General features: G+C 33.8%; 2 protein-coding genes across 3 annotated transcripts in view; one reads left to right on the top strand and one right to left on the bottom strand.

Annotated features, from left to right (window-relative positions):
* Positions 1–27,361, top strand: part of LOC111424091 (glutamic acid-rich protein-like) — an 85,696-nt gene that overhangs the window by 2,865 nt on the left and 55,470 nt on the right. The window lies entirely within an intron of this gene.
* Positions 939–11,114, bottom strand: LOC139431754 (uncharacterized). Its single transcript, XM_071199882.1, has 2 exons — positions 11,030–11,114; positions 939–4,176 (listed from the first exon to the last, which is right to left on the bottom strand). Coding segments are annotated over exons 1-2 (1,947 nt in total). The 5' UTR covers positions 11,032–11,114; the 3' UTR covers positions 939–2,231.

Below are 27,361 nucleotides of genomic sequence, written 5' to 3'. Positions count from 1 at the left end.
GACATGTTGATTCGAAAAATCTCCTTGATCGGTAGAAAATGCGTATATACATATAAGGGTGATAAACTGCTTAAAATCACACGGTTTCCTAATCGATATACAGGATAAGTCAAAAAGGATATCAAATCTATGAACTGAAATATTAGACACCAAAATAGTCGATTAAATTCAATACGCTTATACTAATGTGGTTAGTTAAGAAGATACAGATTGCACAAATTGTATTTTTTTCTTAAATATCTTAATAAAAGAATACAAATACCTAAAACATTCAGAATTTAATAAAAAAATTAGAAATGAACTTCAACAAAAATAACGATTTTATGGTAGTTCAGAAAAGGAACAAGCGTAAAACTACGCTCGCTACTATTCATGACACAGCCGGCGATGTCGAATTAAAAGTTGCGTGCTATCCGTTATGTGCACCTGCACGTTTACAGATTGGTACTAAATCAATCATTTTGGAAAAATTCTTAAATAACAGAATTGAATAGTTAAATGCCTATAATTAGGTGCTAAACACACGGGTTCACCGTTCAAAGTATCTATTTCTTTTAAGGAATTGCAGATTAAATTGAATCACTGGGATGTATTATGGTTAAATAAACATTGGATAGCTGCGACGTCACAACGTGCTAATGCTGGTCTTAAAAGACCAGAGGTGGCGCGTTAATATGCGTAAAATCAAATTTTATAAACATGGAGATAAAATCGGTTAAATGCTTTCTATAGATAGAATCATTGAATGCACCTGTTACCACCCCCGAGCGTGAGGTGGTAAGAGGCCCCCGAGTATATTCTCGGAGAAGGGTATTCTCCTCGGGTCCACTCTTTATAGGAGCCTCGTAACGTGGTTAAGTGTGTCAAAAGACAATGGGGAAAGGATCAAGCGGCGGATGTCAATAAACAAAATACAAAAGATCAATAAAAACTTTGAATTAATTAATGAGATACTTTAATTTAATTTCTTTTAAACGCAAATAAAATAAACAAAAAAAAAAAAAAAAAAACAGTAATTATTTCTATCTCGTACTCACATAATGGTTTTTGGGTTGATTGACACCTTTTTCTTCTCTACTTTCTTCTCTTATTTTTCTCTTTTAATTTCTTTTAGTCTTTTTCCACTTTTCATTCCCACACTTTACCCATGCCTCTACTCTAACTCTCGACCACACTCTCTCTAACCTCTTCTGTCTGCCTGCTCTTTTCGCGAGTCCCTCATCCGTTGTCCCCACTCCCAAAATATTTCTGTACTTCCCCGAATTAAATATAGATATCTTTTCTGACTTGTTACATTACTCCCCCCTTTAATTAAGATGTTGGTTACGCATTACCAACAACTTATTTAAAAAGAAAACAGAAATATTTTGTATAATCCAAGTGTCAATCAACAATTTTATCAAAAATCCAATACATAATTAAACATCAAAATAAACTTAACTCTATTACAAAAAGAAATTGAAATATTTTTTTTTTTCTTATAAAGTACATATATGTTTATAAAACTAATGCCTTAAATACTCATCAACATGGTCATCAACATGTTATCAATACTCGTTTACGTTTTTACCCAAACAATATATCTATTCAAGATTTTTTTTTTTTCTTCATTGTAGAGCATCATCGTTACTATTAGTGTTAACTGGCTGTGTCAACTACAGTTGTAACTTAATTTTCGCTTTTCTTCATAACATATACATATATATTGTTTTGTTTGTTTTTTCTTTCTTTTCTTTACTTTTTAATATATATGTATTTTTTTCTTTCTTTCGAAGTTTTGTGGTAATTTTTTTTTTTCTTTTCCTGTCTTTACTTTTTCTGTATCGTTTTCCATACGACATGCCCGATAACTAACAGCTTCATCCTTCGTAGTTGTTTTTTTTTTTAATCCATTCTAAGGAAAGGAAGGCGTTTCCTTTTCATTTCCCAGCATTTTTTTTTCTTTTTCGGAGAATTATTTTGATAAGATATATTGCGTTATTCAATATGCAAACCTTTGTTTAAATCAAAACTTTTCATTCATAAATTTAAAAAATTTTTAACAACTCAAAAAAAAAACTATTCGAAACTTATTACCTCCACATGGTGATGAGTATCAAACTTTCTTAACTTTCTCTTAATGAATTATTATTTTTTTTTTCCTTTTTCATAACAATAACTTCTTAACCTAATTACAGACAATAAGAGTGTCTTTGTGTTACAAACACGTAACGACATATTTAATCGAAAATTCATGGCGTCTCTTGTACAATATGGATTTCCGGATACATCACTTTACTGCTATGGGGTGCTGTAGGTTGAACAGAATGACCATCTTGTACTCGTGCAAAATCTTCCTGGTTCTCTGGATCTGATACTTTGTGATTATAACTTCGATGTAAAAACCATGAAGTTAAAGTCGTCCAAAAACTGGCAATAATCGAAAATCCGCATCCCAGAGCCTGGTATAAAACAAAACCATTTAAAATTACTGAACAAATATATTTTAGGATGATAAATGCTATGTATATTCCCATAAATCCTGACATAAAAATCCCAATATCGGTAAACCAACCCCAAGCATAACTTAGTGTCGACTTAGCGATTCGTTTAATTTCTTTTGAACTAAATAATTTTGTTGTGTCGTACTGGTTTGAATCATCAGTTCTACCTGCAACCCGATTGACTAAAAATGAGGTAATTGCATCACGCTCGGATCCAAACAGAAAATTATGTTGAATCTTATCAATTTCATTTTGAGTATACAATCCTCCACTTCCCAAATTTCGAATAGGACTAAATTTTATATTATTTTCATCGTTAATTTCTAAAGAAGCTGGAGAATTATACACTGTGGGATATGGACTAAATCCTACCCATCGGTTCTCTATGTAAAATAGTGAAGGAGCTACCGGAGAGCACATTATCTCTTCGGCATGCTCTTGCACTACATGTGTGATTGGAGCCATAAATAATGACTCATTGTTATTAACCAGTATCGGCAATTCATTATAGCATTTATCAACCCTTCGCACTTCTGCGATTTTTGGTTCACATTTAATGATGTATAAAACTTCCCCTAAAACCCTTCCCATATACCCCAGAGAAGTCTTGAAAATACTGGCAATAGCATTTGTATTTAAAGGTGCCATCAACAATCTATTTCTCAATACTTCTCTCTTTATTAAACATCTTCGATATACTGCTTGAACATGTAACTCTCTAAACAATAATTTTGACGAAATTTCAATATACATAAATTTTGAATTAACATATGTCAACAGATTTATATTATTGACGTCATGAGTTTTAGAATTTAAATGATAAAAAGCATTTTTAGATTTTGTTACTAGTAATCGAGGATGTTCGGTAACCCAAACCTCATAGTTACATACAATACCCTTCCTTAGTAGATTCAATGCAAAGATGTATTCGTCTTGCTCAACAACCAAATAATTTTCAACTGTATCCTGACTACTTACTGAAACTTCTGTTCCAATACCTTCATAAATAATTGAATATTGCCGTTTCTTACAAGCTCCTTGTTCTATTTCATCCCAAATAGTTTCACCTGCTTCAACATCCATACAGTATCCATCTACAAATGGACATGTAACTCCTCCCATCAATGATATTTCATTAGAATCCAAAGCGATAGTGGCATAATATTCTTTTAACATAAATGTAACAGCTGCAGTAACAACTACCCTAGACCATGTCTGACCATTTTCTGTATAAACTGTTCCTTCACAATCTCCGTTCATAGATAACTTCCCAGCAACGGTAATTGATGCAGATGTTGTGGCATTTACTTTTATATTAGAAATAACATTCCCTGAATATCCTATATAAGTACCAGTATTATGAAGTTTTCGACACTCATCTCGTCCAATTGGCCTGATGGTTTTCATCAACCCTTGGTGGACATCACTAACATGACTATTCATACCACAATATCTTATCAACCGTGTTACTTCTATAAGACAAGTTTTTACTTTTATTTTGGAATAGTCATTTTTCTGAATCACTCGGACATTTATTTTCTTCTCGGTGTAGTTTGTTTGCGGAGATGGACAGGGTGCCACATCGTGAAGCGACACTGCTGTAATGTTGGTAGATGGTCCCCGACAATCGTATACAATTAAACCCTTTATATACATCCCCGTAAAAATCAGTAGCCAACTAGTTAAATAGAACCTGAAAATATATATTTTATTAATGTATTCAAACAATTATACTCCTATAAATCTATAAATCCCAAGAAAACGTATTATATCTATGTATTAATATTCGAAGCCTTAACAATATACTATGTCTAGATAGATAAAACCTTATTAATAATAATCAATGAAAACAACCAACAAAATGTATACATAAAAATTATTAAATTCTTTTCGGTAATACCCATGGCAATTCTGGTACATCACCTCTACTTCTGGTAAGATATGAATGCCCAGTGTTTTCTTCTCTTTGAACCGTTGTATCATTCCCTGGTTCAGTTGTTTCGAGGTTAGTATCTTCTATATTTTCTTCTGGAACGTATTCCACTATACTCTGAGCTGTCTGTTCTTCTAACAGATCTTCCCCTCCGTCTTCGTTATTTTGGTCCGGAAATACTTTCCAATCATACCACATAGGTTCTTCTATATCAAAACTCAATTTGTTGTTCTCTAGGTCTTTAGTATCTGACTCTTTCTTTCTCTTTTCTTCAACATCTCCCTTATAGAGTTTTATACGATTCGAATGTACTAATTCGACTTTTGAACCATTAATTTCCTTTATTTTAAAGTTTACTGGACCTGTTTGTCCTATTATTCGGTATGGTCCTACCCATGGTTTACTTAACTTTAAATTTACTCCAGTTTTGATCCCTGGATTATATAATAATACTTTGTCACCTAGTTCCAGATTTTTCTCTTTAGCCCTTTTATTAAATTGAACTAATTGTTTATTTTTAGCTTTGACCTCATGACTTCTCACAAACTGATACGATTGATGTAATCGTTCCAGCAGTTCGGATACGTAATTGTCGTCATAATCATATCGATAACGATCTGGTTTGGTATAAAGTTCGTAGGGTAGATTCATATCCCTTCCGTGAAGTAAAAAGTATGGAGACTCTCCGGTAGTAGAATGTACGTTGTTTCGGTAAGCCATCATTACATATGGCAACCAATCGTCCCAATCTTTTTGTTTATCATCTACCACATGAGATAGTAAGTCCTTTAAAACTCGATGCATTCTCTCAATCATGCCATTCGTTTGTGGATGATATGGAGTAGTGCGAATCTTTTTGATTTGTAGTAATTTACATACTTCGTCCATTAATTTCGACATGAAATTTGTGCCTTGATCGGTAAGTAATACCTTTGGAGTCCCATGCCGCGTAATCACATGCACCACAAAAGCTTTCGCCACTGTCTCAGCCTTCTGATTTTGCAATGGGATCGCTTCGGTGTATCTCGTAAAATAATCTTGAACCGTGAGTATATATTTATTTCCATTGTAGGTGATCGGCAATGGTCCTACGATATCCATTGATACCCTTTCAAATGGTTCCTGTGCTGGCGTAAATAATTGTAATGGAGCTGGTTTTAAATGTGACGAACTTTTCCGTTTGTTACAGGCTAAACATTTGTCACAGTAGCTTTTTATATCGTCGCCCATATTTTTCCAATAGTACTTTTGCTTCACCTGAGACTTGGTTTTATCGACTCCAAAATGTCCAGCATACGGCAAGTCATGACATTGATACATAATTTCTTTTCTTAATTCCGTTGGTACTACTAATCTATGGTATCTTTCATTCTGTTGTTTTGTTTTATATAGTATCCCCTCTTCGTCAATAAAGAAATCTAAATACTTTGGATCGTTTTCAATTCTTTCAATAATAGTTTTAGCAAAACAATCCTCCTTCTGTTTATCTGCTATTGTCTTTATCTCTCCGGTGGTTAAAGAATTTACTCCTGCCTCTATTTGCACTCTGGATAACGCATCAGCGTTTCCGTGTAATCGTCCTGGTCGATGTATTATTTCAAAGTCGTATTCTGCTAGCGTTAATGCCCATCGGGCTAAACGTGAGCTTGGATCTTTGATTGACAATAACCATTTTAATGGTCGATGATCTGTTATGATTTTAAAATGTTTTCCAAACAAATATACCCGATAATGTTTAACGCCCCATATCACCGCCAAGCATTCTCTTTCTGTAGTGGAGTAATTCATTTCTGCTTTTTGTAGTTGCCTACTGGCATATGCCACAGGTTTTTCATGTCCTCCAACTTTTTGACTTAGTATAGCTCCTATTGCTATTCCCGAAGCATCCGTGGTTAGATAAAAAGGTTGTGTGAAATCAGGATAGTGTAAAACAGGTTTATCACACAAAGATTTCCGAAGTAAAGTAAATGATTTTTCCTGTTCTTCTCCCCAAATAAAAGGTTGATCCTTTTTTGTTAATGCCGTTAAAGGTTTAGCAATTGCTGAATAACTTTCAATAAACCGCCTATAAAATCCTGCTAATCCTAAAAATGCCCGAATATCTTTTACAGTTTTTGGTTTAGGATAATTAAGTACAGCTTGAACTTTTTCTGCATCTGGTTTGATTCCTTCGTTTGAAATAACGTGACCCAAATATTTGGTTTCGGATAGTAAAAACTTGCATTTACTTGGTTTTAATCTCAAATTTGCCCTTCTAATTCTTTCAAACACTTCTTTCAGTCTGTTTAGATGTTCAATTATTTCGTTCCCACTGAATACTATAACGTCGTCTAAATAAACTAAACACTTACTCCCCGTTAATCCCGATAAATTGGTATTCATTAACCGTTGAAAGGTACTGGGCGCATTGACCAGACCAAATGGCATCTTTTTACAATGATAGTGCCCTTCTGGCGTACTAAATCCGGTTTTTTCTTGATCTTCTTCTTCTATTTCCACTTGCCAATACCCAGAAGCAAGGTCTAGTGTTGTAAATATGGTAGAACTTCCCAATCTATCTATTGTTTCGTTCAGGTTAGGTAACGGATAGAAATCCCTCTTAGTGACTGAATTTAACCCTCGGTAGTCAATACATACTCGAACTTCTTGTTTTCCATTATCAGACTTTTTCGGTACCATAACAACAGGTGCTGACCAAGGTGATTGCGACTCTTCAATCACTCCTTCGTCAAGCATTTTGCTTATTTCTTTATTTAAAATTTCCCTTTGACTATGTGGTACTCGGTATGGTGGTTTTGCAATTGGATGACAAGCCTCTGTAACAATTCTATGTTTCACGCCATTAGCAGTTCCCAATTTATTATTTCCAAATAAAAAGATATCTTTGTACTCAATTAACAATTTTAATAATAACCGTTTATCTTCACCTTTCAAATGATTTAAATCAAATAACTTTTGTATGTCATCCTCCGCGTTTTCAATTCCAGTATCTATTACACGAACTGAATAAGGGTTCACATCCCTATCCAATCCATTAAGATGATAAATTCTCACCCAAATATTTGATCCTTTAAATATCCATCTGATCATATTGATAACTCTGTCCCACTTTAACCCATCTAACCCACAAGCAATCTTTGGTAGGGCTAATTTATGAATATTATTTTTCTCACAAAATTCCCTTAATTTTCCCAAGGTATAAAACAAATCTTCGTAAGTTGGTTTATAAAAATATTTTCTTTTAGTAATAAGGTACAAAATATACCTTCCATCTCGTCTTAAATACAAAACATCTCTCACTTTTGGATTCTGTTTATTTAATTCTTTTATTCCCATAAATTTCTCTTTGACTTCAGCAGCGATTCCTGCTCCCATTTTCAAATCTTCACTCACACAATGTGCCAAGCTATAATCCCTCGGCGCATCAAATAAATTACCCTTATCTTCAAGAATATCCCAATTTTCTACAATATTTTTCGATATTTTCTCTTCGTATTCCCTGTAATTTCCATACATTTTCTCCCTTTTATGAGTAGTGCTATTTACACCATTTACATTTTCAAGTTGAGGTACCTCTTCCCAAATCCCAGCTGATGAATTCTCATCTCCTTTGTGTTCAATATCAATTTTATTTACGCGCGTAATAATTCCAACACTTGTTCCCTTATTCAACATTAATGGTTTCTCGGTGACGTTGATCAGGCGCACCGGAACCCGTTGATTTTTATTTACCCTTGTTACAACTCTTGCTGACATTGACCCATAAACACCCGTATCAATTGGTTCAATGATAACTTCTTCATCTTTTTCCCATTGGTTTTGTAAAGCTTCACAAACAACCTCACATCGTCCCGGAATTTCTAAAGCCTCCATCAACAGAGCCGAACAGGGACCAACTGTTCGTTCTGTATCACCAATCATCTTTGGTCCAGATGACGATGATCTCTCCGTGTCCTTTTCTTTCTCTCGATGATCCTTCGTTTGTGTTTGCATTACTCCAACCTTTTCCATATTTTCTTTATTCGCTATCTTTTGTTTATCGCCCCCATTTGACAAACCAAAACCCAATTCCGAAGATTTATCGGAAAATAATAGTTCTTCATTTTTCGATGTTAACACCTTAAATGGGAAACTTTTAGTTAAAACTGGAGAGGGAGTTTTCATAATTTGTGTTTGGCAGTTGCTTTTCTCGCTCATATTCATGTCATTTTGTAAACAGTTCCCATGCGCAGTAGAAGATTTTTGTCTTTTTGATGATGTCATGATCAATTTCAAGTGAATATGTCCTAACTTCAAAATTCCCTGATTATAATCAAGAATAGCTTGATTGCTAATTAGGAAGTCGCATCCGATTATCCCATCGGTTTCAATGGCAATATTTTTACAAATCACACAATTAATATTAAATTTCTTGTTTTTCACCCTAAAATCTAACAAAGAAAATCCTACTCCTTCTACTTCATTTCCCGTGATACCTTTTAAAGTTATATGTTGTTGCAAATCTAATTGGTAATTAATTTTTGTCCGGAGTAAACTCTCCTCCTTCAATAACGATACTGCTGAACCCGAATCAATCAAAAATGATAATTTTGTACACCCCATTGTTAAAAAAATTATGGATTTGTCTGCCTCTGAATTTATAGCACTGCTAACTGATTTTACTATTGCGTTTTTATTTGTAATCTGATCATTAACCCCTGGATTTAACATTTTCCCTCGGATTGGGGTACATACGAGGTGGCATTTAGGTTTAAATGACTGGTTCCCGTTCTTATAAAATTTTGTGTTTCATTTGGGTTGCGTGATTCATTTCTTATATTTCCATTTTGATGGTTAAACTGAGTATGGGATCGAGTAGTATGGTTACTCGTACCGGCTTGTCCCCTTGATTGGTTATTCTTTTTCCAACACTTAACTTCTACGTGACCCGTTTTTTTACAAAATCTACAAACAACCTCATTCCGACAATTCCCAGAAAAATGTCCCGGTTGATAACATTTGTAACACACATTATTTGATTTTTGATTATATTTAAAATCAGGTTTTGTTGAGTTAGATTCGAAAGGTTTAGAAAATGATGAATGATATGAAATGGATGGGCGATTCTTTTTATTGAATTGCTGTGGTTTAAAATTTGGTTTATTAAAACTAACCCGTGGTGCAGTTGAATGAGGCTGAGATTTAGAAACACCTTCTTGAGAGAAATTACAAGCATATTCAGAATAATAACTATGTGAACAGTAGTTAATTGTATTTTCCGTCATCATCTGGTTCAATTCTTCTTGACTCGCTATTTCTGCGGCTTTATCGAGTGTTAAATCACTCTCTCGCATCAGCAAAACTCCAATAATCTTAGAAATTTCCCGTTTTATTCCCATTCTAAATTGCGTCAATAGAATATTGTTATGTTTTTTAATTATACCCTCCCGTTCCGCCTGTGAAGCGTCAATTAAATCCTCTTCTAATACCTCCTGTCCAATTAATTTTAGTCGCGTGAGAAATTGACTGATAGTTTCGTTACGGCCCTGTATACATCTTGACAAAATTAGTTGAGCCTGACCTGGTATTTTCAATTTCGAAAATTTTGTAATAAATTTTTGTTTGAATTGCTTATATGTTATTTCATTTGTTGATAAATTTGATTCGCTTTTATAGTAACTGAATGCGTCTCCCGTTAGTCTACATCGCACGATTTTAATTAAGTCTTCGTCTCCAATGTTATCTAAACTTGCTCTCTGTTCTACTCGTTCAAAAAAAATGTTTAACGTTCTCTTTACCAGTAAAATTTTCAATTGAATTTAAAATAGATGCTAATGATGGTTTAGGCATTTCAACTTTTACGATAGGTTTTTCATCTGTATTTGTAGCCATTATTTTGGTTTTTAGTTCGAATAAAACTTAAATAAAATGTAAGTATATGGTATTTGCAAAATAAAAATTTTATAAAGGGGTCCGTTATCAAGAGTAATTCGCAACTTGATGATTTCGCGATTTCTAAAGTGCGATACGCTGGAACAGCTCAGACCGTCTGGATCTCAGTTTATAATATGATAAATTTGTTTTAGCAAAAATACTACCTTTCTCTCTCTATCTCATTAAAAAAAAGATTTGAAGCTCTATTTTAACTCAAATGACCGACACAAAATAACAATGAAAATAATTTCGATTTTTACATAACCAAATCTATGTTGTTGGGATTAATTTTAATTTGAATAAAGGGGAATTTCTCATATTTTTACATACATCTCACCGTTAACACGTCTCCACCCGTCTTCAACACACATCCCACACCGCTTCAACACACATCCCACCCCGCTGCCACCAAATATGTTACCACCCCCGAGCGTGAGGTGGTAAGAGGCCCCCGAGTATATTCTCGGAGAAGGGTATTCTCCTCGGGTCCACTCTTTATAGGAGCCTCGTAACGTGGTTAAGTGTGTCAAAAGACAATGGGGAAAGGATCAAGCGGCGGATGTCAATAAACAAAATACAAAAGATCAATAAAAACTTTGAATTAATTAATGAGATACTTTAATTTAATTTCTTTTAAACGCAAATAAAATAAACAAAAAAAAAAAAAAAAAAACAGTAATTATTTCTATCTCGTACTCACATAATGGTTTTTGGGTTGATTGACACCTTTTTCTTCTCTACTTTCTTCTCTTATTTTTCTCTTTTAATTTCTTTTAGTCTTTTTCCACTTTTCATTCCCACACTTTACCCATGCCTCTACTCTAACTCTCGACCACACTCTCTCTAACCTCTTCTGTCTGCCTGCTCTTTTCGCGAGTCCCTCATCCGTTGTCCCCACTCCCAAAATATTTCTGTACTTCCCCGAATTAAATATAGATATCTTTTCTGACTTGTTACACACCGTTACAACTGTTAAGTTTACATACACTAAAATTAACGTCATGGTCGTTTACAGACCTTCGAGACGCGATAAAACCTGAAAAGATTTAATAAGACTCTGAAAATCGTTTCTGGAAATTCGAAAAATATCCTCTGATGCTGCGATCTTAATATTGATGGCCTATCATGAATTACACAGTTAAAAGTACGATAAGGACCCCATGGGGCCTAAGTACTGTGTAGGAATTCACAAAAATTTTCTCAAGTTCCATTTAATTATCCTCAAAATCATGCCAAAAACAATTTTGTTTACTCTACTATCCGTTCTCTCAACAATAGACAACCCAGAAGACTTATTTATAGAGATGCTGAGACAAAGAGATGTAGTGATATACCTGACAGTTTCTTAAATCTCGCAACATTGCATATGTTTGTAGCATCATCGATTTCCTAAGCAGTTATTTGGAAAGGCATTCCCAGTGATGGAATTGTTATCATTGTATAGTAGATTCATAATCCATGGTTCTTTCAGTTCAGCCGAGGATTAAACTACAAAGATTGAAGTATTACTGTATTTACTATGTCATTGGTCTGTGTCCGGGATAGTAACCCGGCATATAAGTGCACTGAAAATGCTCACTATTTGTTGCTACTACATTATGGAATTAAGCGTTAATTTCTGCTAGTATCTTTTTTACGAACTATTTATACTCTGAAAAGACGAAATCTTGAGATATCTATATCTTTTCCGAAAATCCGTTGTTGTTCTTGATGTGGCTTTTAGATCTAACAAAGTTTATCTTGACTTATAAAATAATTAGTTATTGATGTATCGAGTAGTATCTCAAAGTCAACTTTATTATACCAAACTAAGCTCTTCGAAGTGAAAGAGAAGTAATTGGATATTTGATCAGAACTATCCATACCTTGCTTGGATTAACAGTTTTTGAAAAAAGTGAAATGGGTACGTAGTTATTGAAAGCTGTTTCTAGGCATTATTCTAGGACCTGTATTTATTATTGTGTTGCATTGATTTGTTCTCAATGTCAAAATTATAGATTGGTGAATTTTGAATTTCTTCTTCTTTTTCTCTTGCTCCCATTCCTCATGCTGTTGGGTTTCAGTTCCATCTCCTAGACTGTTCTTACTTATCTGGGAAAATCTTCATAAATCGGTGACACTTTTCTTTCCTCCTTTTTAACACAAAAAATTGTGTTGAAACACAACCAGGTGCCCGTACCATTTCAGTTTATTTCTACTAGAGTTCTATACTAAGTTCTTCTTTGACGCTCTTGTTTCATACTTTGTCTCTTGTGGTTTTTCTTATTATTTTTTCGCAGATACTTCATCTCTGCTGCTCTTATTTTTGATTTGTGTCTGCTATCATGGTCTAAGTTTTCGACCTATAAGTGAATGTGGTATATAGATCGTGAGTAGGATAAGTTTTTTCTTATATACCAGGATATTATTTATCTGGTAATAGACTCTGGCCTACTTTTACCATCCTCCTGATAAACTATCTAGGGGATAGTTGCCATGGTTACACAGCTTTTAAGCCCTCTCATTGGCTAAGAGCTGGATTTATCTATCAGATAAATTAAGTCAGAAATGGTAAAAGCGGGCCTCTGCTTGCCGTTGCTATTTTGTAGCGTGTCTCTTAATTTATCTTGCCATCGTTACTAATCATGATTCTCAGATTTTTCTCTACTTAACTCTAGTCGTCGTTGTCCATCTGTTTTTACGTTTTCTGTTCCTTCTTCTTTTGTGTTCGAGCATTCTAAGCACACTGGAATATTTTTGTCAACCACCATTCTACTGCTTGTTCCTTCTTTTTGTTTTCTGTTGTTTCTTTTCTTCTAATTTAGGAAGATAGTTAGAATTCTCGAGTTCATAGCTCCCAGTTGTTTAGCATGGCGTCTACTGCCTTAATCTGCTATAATTTTTGCTCTCTCGCCGGGTTCCTATCGATGTACATATATCAAATAGTATTGTTCCCTGTCTAAAGTCTAGTCCTAGTTTCTTTTTTTTTTTTCAATTTTCTGATACCCTTAATCTGTAGCTTCCTCTTTTCCTATCAAGATTTTAATGTTGTATGATCCTCTTCTGTTCAAAATCCTTCTTTGATGCGCTCGTTATTTCTCGAACTCAATCATATCTCGTGTAGATGATTGGCTTAATAACAAGGACCTTATTATCTCAGGACAACTAAGGTTGGGTTATAGTCTTCGACGCTGGATCGCCAGAGCTCCGTTAGTTATCTAGCAGCGTGCATCGAGCAATAAATTAGATCAGTTGTACAGGTGTGTTTTATATTTAAGACCTTAGGTGTCCCCCTTACATCCCTTTGAATTTCTTTAATAACAATAAGTTTATTGTATTTTCTTTTGACATGAATTACTTAGTTCTTAGATAAGGCTGCATCTTGTAAGCTGTCTTCTTTATGTCAAAAAATGATTTTATTTTCCAAAATTTTTATTTATATTTAAAAAAAACATTTAATGTTTTATAAATATTTATGAATCACTCCGTATATCTACTTAAATAATAAAGAAAATAAACATCTTTCTTTATTTTAACAGGATTACAACTTCCAAACACCACGTTTAAACATAACCCGATTTGTTATTCTTTATTTTTTCCAATTGCAACCGAAGTAGCCACTTGAAGGTCAATAACTAAGGTTGTATAAACAATTCTGTATCGAAGAACCAAAACAAAGTAAAAAGAAGCAAATTTAATCATAAAACGAATGCGTTTAAAATTTCTTTAATTAACATTGATTAGAAAGTAAAATAGTTACGTAATAAATAAATTACTTACTTCCACGTTTCTTTCAAACACATTAAAATTTAAATTAATACCAAAAAGAGATTCCATCCGGATCCGTTTATGGTCATGCAACATGCACATTAAAGCTTTTCTATTGGATAAACTTGTACTTACAATTATAGAAAATTTGTAATTTGAATCCAACGATTTTCATTACTTGAAAGTGTTTTATTGTTTATTTTTGCGATTATTTAAGGTGACCACTTTTTATTGTTACAAAAGAATTTCCTTTACAACCGCGTTACAAAACGAAAAAAAAAGAAGAACCTTGAAGATTCAAAGAATCTTTTATATTCTATATCGAAAGCGATTAAATACCACATTATAAGTGCTTTCATTGTTACGCTTACCATATGTTTAATTAACCCGAGTGCGTGTAAATAGTTCTTGTAAATACTTGTAATTTCATCTCGAGAATCCCAAGAAAAAAGAGAAATTTATTTAAAAAAATTTTAGTCTTAGAAGAAGATACTTAGAACTTGACGTCTCATTGGAAATGTTTAAGAACAGAATAGAGTCAACTAAAAAAAAAAAGAGTTGAGCCAAGAGGTAAGATAATTAAAACACCGTTAACCGTGTACGCGACTGACTGGCTCTCGCGGTGTGAGCGAACCAAACGAGCAAAAGTAGGAAGCTGTTGCAGTTACGAGAGCGATTCGAAAACTTCGACCCGTTAGTCGCTTCTATTTAATAGTTTCTACTGTCTTATAAAACCCGATAAGGTTATTATTATCATCTACAATTTATACAAAAAATCTCATAAAAATTTCGTATTAGGTGTTAATAGAGATTCTTTTGAAAATACAATGTAATTTAAACGCTAAACTGGAACTAACACTATCACTACAACTTCGAACTTGTTTCTGAAGAAGGTTGCAACATGGCATCCGAAACGTCAAAAATTTTTTCAAAAAACGCACGGCTTAGCCCCAAAGTTTCTAGTTCTAGGTCTAGTGTTAGTTCTAGTGATAGTGCTAGTGTTAGTTCAAATTTAGTTTAATTAACACCAGGCGTGAAAGCCTTCGTACTTACAATGTAATTTATTGTTATATACAGAAAGATTTTTTCCTTAATATTTTAGTGATACGAAATCAAGTTTAAGTTACCTAATTATCTTGTACTAATTAAATTTCCTACTAATTAAAACAAAATGTACAGTAGCAAAACAGTTCTTGGTCGAACGGTCAACTTTCACCTGAAAACTACGTTGCGTTTGTATAAACTTATACGGCCAAGTGAACAAGTGTGATGATTGTTGGCGTTTAGTGGAGTCGTTGTATGTGATCCTAATGGCCCGATTTTCTTGTGATTTACGAGACTCTATCTTTCAGTGGCGTGTAAATACGATGAAGAAGAGAACCGCCTTAGTTTAAGTTTAGATTTCGAACGATTTAGTTCGAAACGGTCGAATCGTTGGTGATTTTGGATTTTCAGTGATTATTTTAGTGATGGAAGCTTTTAGCAGATTGTACAACTCGATATGGAGGGTAAGAAAACGAACTCTATTTTAAATCGACTTGTGACGAATTGGAATGTTTATTTTTAAAGTAGCCAACGAGAGAAAGGTCATCCACTCAGATTTCCTGTAAATATAGTTTCAACAGGAAGTTTTAACTATTTTTAAAATAATGTTTTAAAAAAGAATTATGTAAATTAAAAAATTACCAATGTAAATTTTTGAAAAAGAAAAACAATATAATAGTTGTAATTCAACCTATACAACTCAATAAGAACATTAACGGTTAGTTTCGTCATCGGTAAACGTAAGATTACGAATGTAGGTGACATTTGTGGCCCCGATTAGTGAAAGTATGGCAAAATGAAACGAAAGAACGTACCTTCGCGGGAAACGTGTACAACACACGTACAAACGACGTGTTCAGACATGATTGTCGAATCGTTGACAAGTTTTACCATTGTCTCGTCACGTATCGTTAGTCTCGACGTCTTTTTGATGAGACTTTAAAAACGTTTTCTATGATTTACAACGACCTATTACCCCAGAAAAAGTTTAAGAAAAACTTAAATTATCATTATAAGATTTTTTTTTAACTTGATGTCGAAGAATCGTTTAAAACTAATTTGTTTAGAACTATTTTGTATTCGTAAAATGTTAATAACGCATTAAAATCGTTGGAGAAGGATTTGAAAGTTGTTTAAAATATTCGAAGATTCTTCTTTCCAATTCAATTCTTGCAAAATTGCGTGCCAAAAAAGAATTATGACTCATAAAGTTCAAAAAGTCTTATACATATACTATTAACGTGATTTTTGATGAAACGCTCGAATACATAAATCGCAGGTCGAATAGAATCTTTTTCTCCTACATTCTTGGTCTAAAACGCTAAGAATGTTGTCTTCTGTTCTGCTTCTGGGCAAAGATAATAAAGCTAGTTGACGATTTTAGGTAATGAAATGAAGTTCAGTTGGATAATTTCGCTAACATCTTCTATATGTTTGCTCAGAAGTATATTCCTCATGTTAACTTAAGCACTACTCTTTTAACACCGTTTCCACAATTTACGTTAGTGCATTCTTAAAATTACTTTGCTTTATGTTCCTCATTCCGTTGTCTATTATACTTAGCATCCTCCTTTAAGTTTATAAAACACGTTTTACCATAGACATGGGAAACGAGAGACCAAATCATAGATGGTTGTTATTAGATTCATTAACATGCTTTCCACGACGTTCCAAGTAATTGCAATAGTATGGATATCATCAGAACACTCTATCTTACAAGTCTTGTATAGTCAATAACTACCATGTCATACAATTCACTTCAAAAATTCTCATAAGATTCTACTCAGTGAATCATCATTATTAGAGTCAAGTACTGAGTATCTGGCATAGAGATGATTAAAATAGAGAATAGTTGTTATTAACATAACTGCGTTGAAACGTCTTCAAGCTACATTGTTCCGTGGAAACCCCCCTGGAACCCTGATGATCACGTTATAGGTGCAATATATTTCTGATTTTGATATACTTCTTTGAAAGTTACATATTAGAAGGATAGATCCTCACATCTTGAAGTGTTGTCTCAAACCTGGACGTGATTCTTTGTTGTGCCATAAATGATGTCTCATTTGATATACACGTGTACGACCTAGTACACAAAACAAGGAGTAAATCCAGTTTACTTCATTAAATATGTTTAATGTTCTCACAATTATCAATTTGAGCTAGCATCATAATTAATATGGAATCATAATCTGTTAGAGAACATTTTGATTGATTTGTTCACCACATTTTCTGTAACAGCCACATCATCTAATTCAGTATAATGGCTATGCCAGTTATTATAAATAAATTACTTCAAAATGTGCATAAATAATTGGGCATAATGTCATATGAAATGTATGGCTGTAGAGATAAACTATTGATGGGCTTAGAAACGAAAAGGTAACTGGAATCATCCTTTTAAGCATCCTCGTTATTTGGTCGAGCTTATTATTAAAAGTGGGATATTGTTGAAGTTTCTTTACTCAGACTATTTAGAGTAAGGTAACGGGAAAGTAATTTGGACCAGACTTGACCATATCTATGTAACAAGAAATTTAAGATTTCAAAAGTAGTAAGAATACGATACACACCATAGTGATGGTTATGGACATCACTACTACACCTGCTTATAAATATATCATGGAAATATTTGGTAAAGTGGCAGAGATATTTGAGAATAAAAAAATTAACTGCAGTTTATTTTAAATAGTTCTTAGGGACCAATTTTATAGTGAAAGTAGTGAACATTTAGCGGGATTTGAAGCATAAGGCATGTTAAGTATGCATAATGGTGGACGTTGAGAGTAAAGCTGTAATCAAGAACAAGACTACCTTGCACTAGTAAGGTATTTTCAATAACCTGTATGAGTCTAAACGTGATTCCGCGAAAGAAGATTAGTTCTTGTTGTCCAATCAGGGTTCTATTAAGGGCACTTTGTGAAGCCTTGGTTTAAGGGGCATAATCGAATGTGACTATTAGGTCTGGTAAACACACAACAGATTACTTTAAATTTCTAGCTGTTTTTATTGGAAAAGACATATCATAACCATATATTTGTTGTTTTACAATAGTTATTTTATTAAATATGGAGCTTTATTTTCTTATTTTTATTGCTGCCTATAAACTTTTTTCCCTTTGCGTCATAGGTTCTAAAATCACTATCGGACATCGTGGGAAGCAATCTAATTTAAATACTCTCTGCATACAAATCTTAAACGATAACGTAGATTTTTTCGGTAATTTATTTTATGCCTTTAGGGACGGTTATCTTTTTTTCCGATTATCTTTTAATTTATTTGAGACGACTTTATTGATTTTTATTTAATATTTTGACAAAGATGTTGAATAGCTACCAACGCACAATTTAGAACGTGATAACATTTCTGCAGATTATCTTCTACATACTATTTGTGTTTAACATTTTAGCATGGACATTTTTTGAAATAGTGGATGCAATGATTGGCAACTTTTTTTAATTTTCATTTTAGTTAATACTTTTTAACACGTTTCATTAAATCATCATTTGTAATAATGAAAGATGGCGAAATTTCATTGGCATCACTTCAATTGCAGGTCTACAAATTATGCGGAAACCATATTTATTGTTATGTTTCTTTGCGTTAACATACAGAAAAACCAAGCTGCGCAAAGTAATAGTATTTAATTTTGCTCTAAGTAGTCATGGGTTTCTAACATGAATGATGAATTGACATAATAAATCTTTCATTATAACATTTTGTGACGTTGGTTAATTTAGTTTAAATAAATGTATTTTGTACAGTTTGCATTCATTTATCTCAACTTCTCTCATTGATTTAAGCTAAATCCGTATCTCGTTGTTATTTATGATAATTAAATAATTGATACGTGACTGATAATTGTGATTATATGACAAATACTGATATACTATACTATATGACAAAACTGTAAGATTACTTAATTAACAGTTTCTGGAATGAAGACGTTTCGGTAATACAGTTGAAGGGCCATGATACCCACCCATTGAAGACGGATACCCCTCGATCTCATTCCTGATATCTCCTTGGTTTCGATCTAGCACGAGTAAAGATGATTTTTAGCACAAAATTTTTTTTATCGTCAGTTGAACGCAAACAAAGTATCGTAACCACATATTAAAGAAATCGCCAAAGCTTAGAACTGAGCTTACGTTTCTTAGAACATTTTCATGTTTGCCGTAGGAAGTCCAGCATTACACCTACAACATTTAAGGCAATGGCATTCTCGAACGTCATTACGTCATACGTTGGGATCTTTCGTCTTACTTCGAACAAAACGGCATGACAACAATTTTTTGATAGCCCTAATACCATCAGGAGGGTGCGTTCTGATGAATTCAGTGATCCGAAGCCATTTCTGCAGAATGTCGTTCTTTGTCCAATTTATGTAGGATTGCATTAACCACAATGCAGTTTTATGAATCAATGGCGAGAGGTTTGTCGAGAGCCACTACGGATTCCGGCATCCTATGAAATAGACCGACATCGAACAATTAGTATTCAGCATCAAACGGAATCAGGTCGACCCCTTGGATATTTTTTTATTATACTCTTGGATATTAATCAACTTACACTGAGCTAGTCTTGTTGATTATTTCGTTGGTTAAAACAGTAATGGCACTAAATCAGATAACAATTGCAACTTTTCTAGTTGGCACAAACCAGGAAAACTTTTTTATCACACCTTTATTTCACATCAATCTTTTTATGAGGGATAGTAAGCTGCATAAGAATAGCCCATTTTGATATAACAATTCACATTATGACACATTATGCACATTATGCTATGTGTCTGCATGAGAAGCTCTAAAGGGAATTTATTGGAGTCCATAAAGCTGCATTGCGAGGAGTATCCATTTCCTTACAGAACTTTCTTTAGGATTTTTTTTTTACTTTACTTTTTTTTTGTTATCATTTGTTTAGCAAATTTCTACTGTTTCCATATATTTACTACCTTAATCCAGCCAAAAAGGGCTAATAGTTATTTAGCTCTCTAATACTTGTCGTTTTTTCGATTTTCAACTACTTCCCTACCTTCGATAATGTCGTTCTTTGGAGGTCAACGTTGGAAATATTGGAATTTATGAAATTACTCAATCTGTTGCTTTCTACATGTTCCAGTTCTCGGTTAACGTGATATATTTTTGATCATTGTTGTTCACTACTATATCATTTAGTTCTTCGCATAACTTGTTACTTTATGTCCTATTCTTTACGGGATTAAACAAAGCCACATTCAAGCAGGAATATGGTAACTTTGCTTACTATATATGTTGTGCTATGTTTGCCTAAATTAAAGATGATCATATAATTTTATCTAATAATAAGATAACATGGAGTCGTCTTAAAATGTTAACTCTAAAAATATTTTAGAAAACAACTTAAACTATAATTTTGGTATTTTTTTGATGAGAATTTCTTCCCACGTTTTCGAACCAGTTAAACGTCTTACATCACCTATAATGTTACCGGACAATTACCGGCATCAATTGCTGGTCGCTTTTTCAATGACTTTGAACGAAACGATGAACCTTTCACGCTTAGAAACAACAAGAAAACAGTTCGTTCCTATTTTCAAGATAAAACGACTGTGGGTGGCTTATTTTTTATGTTTATCTTGTGGAATTCCATTTTATCATTAGTGTTACAAAGTCCATTGTAAATAAGAACCAAGGAACTAAACAAACGAATTTTTGTTAAATTAAAAAAATAAGATTTTTTTTTTAAAAGGAAAATCTAGGGGATTATAAAAGAATTCCTTAACAGCGAAAAAACTGTTCCTGGTTGAATCGTCTCGTTAAAAACTAGAAAATCTGTGCTCTATTAACCATCAGGCAAGTTTTTTATTTGAATATTCATAAAGTGAAGCTCTATTTAATAAGAACCATAATTAACAAACTTAATTTACATTTACCACATTGTAATGAAATTAAAAAAGTAGATAAATAGATTTATATAACTAATTTACTTATTTATTTATTAATTAAAAAATTATATTTATAATAAATAATTTTATATTCTTGCCGTGGACAAATCAAAGACCGCAACAAAATTTACCGTTGTGAACACACCTTTGAAATTGTTCTGCAATCAATAAAGCAATTTAACATCTGCCCCAGCTTTCTGCTATAGTCAAACGACAGAAGCACAGGTGTCTTATCACAATGCTTATTTATTGTTCGCGATCATCTTAATCGTACATGAAACCTGTTCATTTCTCGTTTGCGTATAGAACGAAATGTAGTATCTCTAATCGTTGTACGGTAATAATTTAAACGCGTTTCGCAATATTTAACTCACTGTGTGCACGCGATATGGAACAGGAAAATTGCAAAATTTTAACAACCACACATTAAATTTTATTAGATATTTTAAGATTATTGCGAAAAAATGTTTTGAAAAAGATTGAAAATCCAATGAAATATATGATTTAAATTAATAAAAATTGTATAATAGTTATTTATATTACAAGTGGGCTAGAAATATAATTACTTACGTGTGGGGAATTGTACGACGAGGTCGTAGACCGAGTCGTGTAATCACACGAGTACTGTAATTATACTCTAGCCCACGTGTGATATACAGCATTTTATCTACGACTGCTAAAAATTACTAAAAAATCAAGTTCTCTAAAAAAGTCTATTTGACATTTATAAAAATATTTTGAAATGATTGTTGACAATTTTGAATTGTCAGTTTCAACAACATGTTTACTCATCTGGAATAAGTGTTTCGAAATGTAAAAGCATAACAATTAATGTTTATAATAAATAGTATTGTTTCTCTGTAAGTAGATAGTACTTTTTCTTTTGTATTGTTGCTCGTTTCAATAAATTAAGTTTGTTCTGATTAGGTTAAAAATGCGTTACGTAATGAAACCAGTGCGGTAATGAACTTCATTACATAACTCAAATCACCTCAAATGAGTGCGGTAATGATGACTTATCCAAGCAGTCGTAGATAAAATATATACTTTATTTACAATTATTGAAGATTTAAAATAACAGTAAAACCTCGATATAACGGACACAACATTTTTGAACCATACCATTATTATCTAATTTTATCAGTATATTAATAATATGTATAACGAAATATATACGTATGCACAAACTTATTACTATCCACGACCATATCATCGATTCCTATGTGACCAAGATCAACTCTCCTAAATCTTTAGATCGATAAGAACTCATTAACACCTTAAAGCGTACATTTAATAATAATAATATATATCTTCATTGCCCAACAAAGTACCAATTAGAGGACAATATTATACTACACAGAAAAACAAACTTACATTAACACAAGAATCAATTAAACACTAAGCGAAAACATTGCAATCGTCTTTCAGGTTTACAAGCCTGTGCATTCTTTGTAGCGGAGCGCTAGCCTGCACGTTGGTTCTACTATTCTTCAAATACAAGACGCTAAGATAGCTGTATCGGGTAGCGTGGCTGGGTACAATGAAGTTAATGTAAGAAAGTAACCAGTTACAATTCGTTTCACCACTCACCAGTTTTATAATAAATCTAACGTCGAGATTATCCCTTCGAGTGTCAAGCGAAGAAAAATGATGACGTTGCAACAAAGATTCGTAGTCAGTGCCACGCATAGGATAAGCCCCATCTACGCGAAACCAAAGGTACTTTAAAGACCTTTTTTGAATTCTCTCCAATATAAGACGATGCGAGATATAATGCGGTGACCATACAACAGAACCGTACACCAGTTTCTGCAGAACAAGCTCCCGATGTGTATATAGCAGAATCCGTGAATAAACGTGAAGTACGGAGCACAAAGCCAAGCATCCTCGCAGTACAGGAAGTAACATCCTCTACGTGCGGTAAAAACGATAGTCTGCTATCAAAAGTTACACCCAGATCTCTAATAGAAGTCAACTTAAACAGTGAGATTCCACCTATACAGTAGGATGAATGAATAAGAGTAGATCTACGCGTAAATGTGACAGCACCACATTTCTCCACATTAATTCTGGGCTGATTACGATCGCACTATTCCACCAAGATATCAAGATCCGACTGTATCGAAGCCAGGTCTTCATCCGAGGTCAAAGGACGAAATATTTTAAGATCATCAGCATAGACCAATACACCAGACTTAAATCTGTTTAAAGTCGTTAATAAATATTACAAACAGTAGTGGACTCAAGTTAGAGCCCTGTGGGACACCAGATCGTGCAATAAAGTCCACCGAAGCAAAGCCATTATGAAATACATAATTGGCCCTATTTGACAAATGTGATGAAACAAGACACATGAGCCCAGGGAAAAGCCAAACATACTGAGCTTCTGGAGGAGAAGATCGTGATGGATCATCAAACGCCGTGGAAAAGTCAGTGTACACTACATCCACTTAACCACCCCCATCCAGGGATCATACACATATTATTTCTGTAATCACCACAAGGTTGGTAACGGTTGAACGGCGCTTAATAAAACCATGCTGGTGCGGCGATACAAACGATTGAACTTGCGGATAAATAGCTCCATAGATGATTTGCTCAAATACTTTAGCGAAGTTAGATATTATGGAGATGGGACGATAATTAGCAATGTTGTTACGATCACCACGCTTGAAAGCGGGAATTATCTGGGATCGCTTCCAGATGTTAAGAAACTCACCTGTCTTTAGACATAAGTTTATGATTCATTGAACAATACAAATCGACATAATTGTTGCTTTCTCTGGTAGCTTTATGTATAATATGATCATGATCGATCTTCAAGATGTTTCCAAACCGTCTTTCACCGAGCCGAGCCATGGCTCCCAATATACGATTCAATAGAAGCAGCAATGACTAAAGTTACGATTGTTATACGCAAACATTAATAGCAACCACCCAAAATCCCATATAATTGGAAACTACATAAATGTCAACCGCATTTTTTTCAACAACTGCGCAATGTTTGTTGAGACAAAATGTAAAGGTTAAGAACTGGATAGTGATTGAAAAAGCAGGCAACGTTGTTAATAGATGTGTTAGAGGGAGACCTGTGGTCATTGGAAAATCCGATCCCCCAAGAATCAACTGTGAACTAAACAACGCTGCATGATAACTGCTAGATTATTGGGGATTTTAATCCAAACCCTGCAAAAACCGAACACATTATTCAATACGTATCTTGGAATAATTTTGATCGCATTAAAACTGTTCCAACGTTCATCATAAGTAAAAACATAAGAAACTTGACTTTGACCACTTAGGTATTCTGGTCCACTTGCAGTTTACGACTCTCTTTTTAAGACCGATTCTAAAATCTCTATTCTTCTATCATAAAAAATTACAGTTGGTACAATATGATGCATTCAGCTACTTGGCTTAACCTTAGTTTATCTCCTTCCAGTTGGGTTAAGTATTTAACAATAGTGTTTATTAGGTGATAAAAGTTTGAAACTTTTACCCACAAAATATCCTCATCCAACATCAACTTTGCAACTCGTTTACTGAGTGTATCTTCAATTTTTTAACAACAAACTGCTAATGTTTTTAATGTATATTTTGTATCATGATTCTTTTTAAGCTAAGAATAATTGATCCCATCGTGTTTTCACAGGTAATTTTAAAGGAAATGGCTTCTTTGATGTCATTTCTTTCAGTTTGCATTTTTTGAAAGTAGCCAATAAAATGTGAGAATAGTTAATTTCTTTGAGGACAACCTTAACATCTTCCATAGTAGTAGACATGGTTATCATTTCCAATTAACAAATTTATCGTATGAGCAAAGCATCCATAAACAGAATATGTTTCTACTTTTCATGAAGTATATTTCTTGCTTCAACCATTGCACTGGCATTGTTGGTTACTATAGCAAAGAATTTTTTTGGTACCAACTTCTCTTAAAATTTCATCGATGTTTTCAGCAATATATTCTGCGATATGTCGACAAATATTTGTTGGCAAAGTTTTATAAAATACACGGTTTGGTGTAGTAATAATGAAGTTAAGTATGGATTCGTTTCTTTGGTTGCTCCAACCATCACACTCACCAAACAACATTTCACCGAAGATTGGAAGACCTCCGTTATAATATGTATTCCCAAAAAAGAATTATCACTATCTGATCCGTCTAACTATCTCCCTTCATCCCGTCATCGGCAAGATCTTGGAAACACACATCAAAAAAAGGTAGGGGAAGCTGTCCCAAGTAAAATACCTTGGTGTCAGTTTGGCTTTCATTCTGGTAGATTTACGACTCACGCTCTGGCTATGCTAACTTCCAACTTTCAAATGATACGTTTCCAGAAACGTCATTCTGCAACAGTGTTCCTGGATATTCGAAAGGCCTTCGATTCAGTGTGGCATCGCGTATACAAGCTTAATAAATAGCCTTGACATAATTAACCAATTTTTTTCAAATCGTTCTTCAGTAGTAAGATTAAAAAACCCTCCCTGATACTCTAAAATGTGTTTTGCTTCGATATTTAGAACGATAACCCAGATAGTTTTGATTTGAACTCGTATGCCTTAATCTACGCTGACGACACCACTTTGGTGAGAGCTGATTGCAGAAATGGCGAATTCAAGGAAACCCTTTCAAAACCGAATTCTTCCATTTCTTCCCATCCATGCTCCTTCTCTCACCGTAACTATTTAATGCATGGTCATATCTTCCTTACCAAAGAAGGTTAAAGTTTTCCGACCATGCCATCAAGGTGAAGATGAAAACTATAAATCTTGCGAACCACTTCAGATCTCTAACGTACAAAAGACTAGATCCAGAACTAGAAACATTCGGGTTTAGAAGTACGTCTCTTAAGATGACTAGACCCGAATGTTTCTAGCTCTAGGTCTAGTGTTAGTTCTAATGCTAGTGTTAGCTCTAGTTTCAGTTGTTATTCAGCGTTAGATTGTTGTAGATTTTTATTGAATTAAAAGTAGAACTAACTAATACAGAACGCAACGACGAAACCCTTCAAAATGTTATGTTGTGATCGAATTAAGCTGAAGTCGATTAAATTTAGAGTGATTGCTGCTTTATACTGTTGATAATTTTTGAAATTTTGTTTTTTTAATAAAGATTTAAGAGAAATTTCTAATGAACTGTTCTTCTTCGTATGCTTTCAAACGTCTTCTATACACAAGTTGTTGCTACCTTTACGTGCACGTAACGGTGTCTAAACGCGTGACCTTTCCAACTGGGAAAGGTTTCAGTCTGTATTTCTTCGGGTGACAGCCCGAGGAGAGCTTAGAAACTATTGTGATCACGTAACATTTATTACGTAATTGTATTTGTTTTACAATACAATTATACTTTTTTTTTGCAAAAAAAAAAGTTCTCATATTCCATTTTATAAATCTATTTTAAAAGGTCATGATTATAACGGTTGCGAATATAGACGAGAGAAGGTCACGGTCGAGGTCGTTCCCGATCGATTCCCATAAAATCCTAGGGGTCGCAGCACGCCCCGGGATTCGACTACGACATGACGTCACGGGAATGTTCCTCGATTTCTTTAAGGAACATCTGCGACTTTTATGACGCGCTCGAACGTTTAAATTTAATCCATATCACAGTCTTAAAATAGCACGTGGAGGGCTTCGGGACCTATGAATAGAGGGGAAAAACGTTAACGAAGTGAGAGAAGTTGACGCACGTGTCGTTTAATGTGCATGTATGTGTGACTATTTGATGTAATCGGAAGCTAGATAAATTGAAAGAAAAAAAAAAATAAATTAAAACACGTGGAAAGAATTGGTAACTTAAGAAATTGTTATTGTTATTTAGTGTCAAATTTAACGCTCTGTTTAAAATTTAAACTTAAAACCCCTCCTCTCCAAGATTAAAAAAAATTAACTTTCTCGTAATTAAAAAAAAGTCTTAAGCGAAACGGTCGGGAAAAAAGTCTACCACTCAGACAATTAACAGCGACGATTATGCTTTAATTTGCATAGTTTGTTTAGTTATTAAGGATTGTTCGCGGGTTATCTCCTATGAAAAATCTTTTACGAGGAGCCAATTAGAGTCACTTGGTTTCCTGACCTCACTTTTCCAAGACAAAAACATCACAACACACACGCGCACACCTATAATTCCACTTTAACTTACAATTTCAAAACCAAACATTTCAACTTTTTTCTTCGTTTTGATTGAGTCGATCATTTAAATATTGAATCTCAATACAACGATTACAGTTGGAATTTCTGAATTATTCATGTTGCGTTCGCTACTTTGCGGCAAACTCTTCTCCATCGTCGTCGTCGTCGTCCTGCTGTGGT

The sequence above is a fragment of the Onthophagus taurus genome, chromosome 11 (genome assembly GCF_036711975.1).
Source record: "Onthophagus taurus isolate NC chromosome 11, IU_Otau_3.0, whole genome shotgun sequence".
In the NCBI taxonomy this organism is placed as follows: Eukaryota; Metazoa; Arthropoda; class Insecta; order Coleoptera; family Scarabaeidae; genus Onthophagus; species Onthophagus taurus.
The sequence above is the reverse complement of the archived record's forward strand: the minus strand, read 5'-3'. Positions and strand labels throughout refer to the sequence as shown.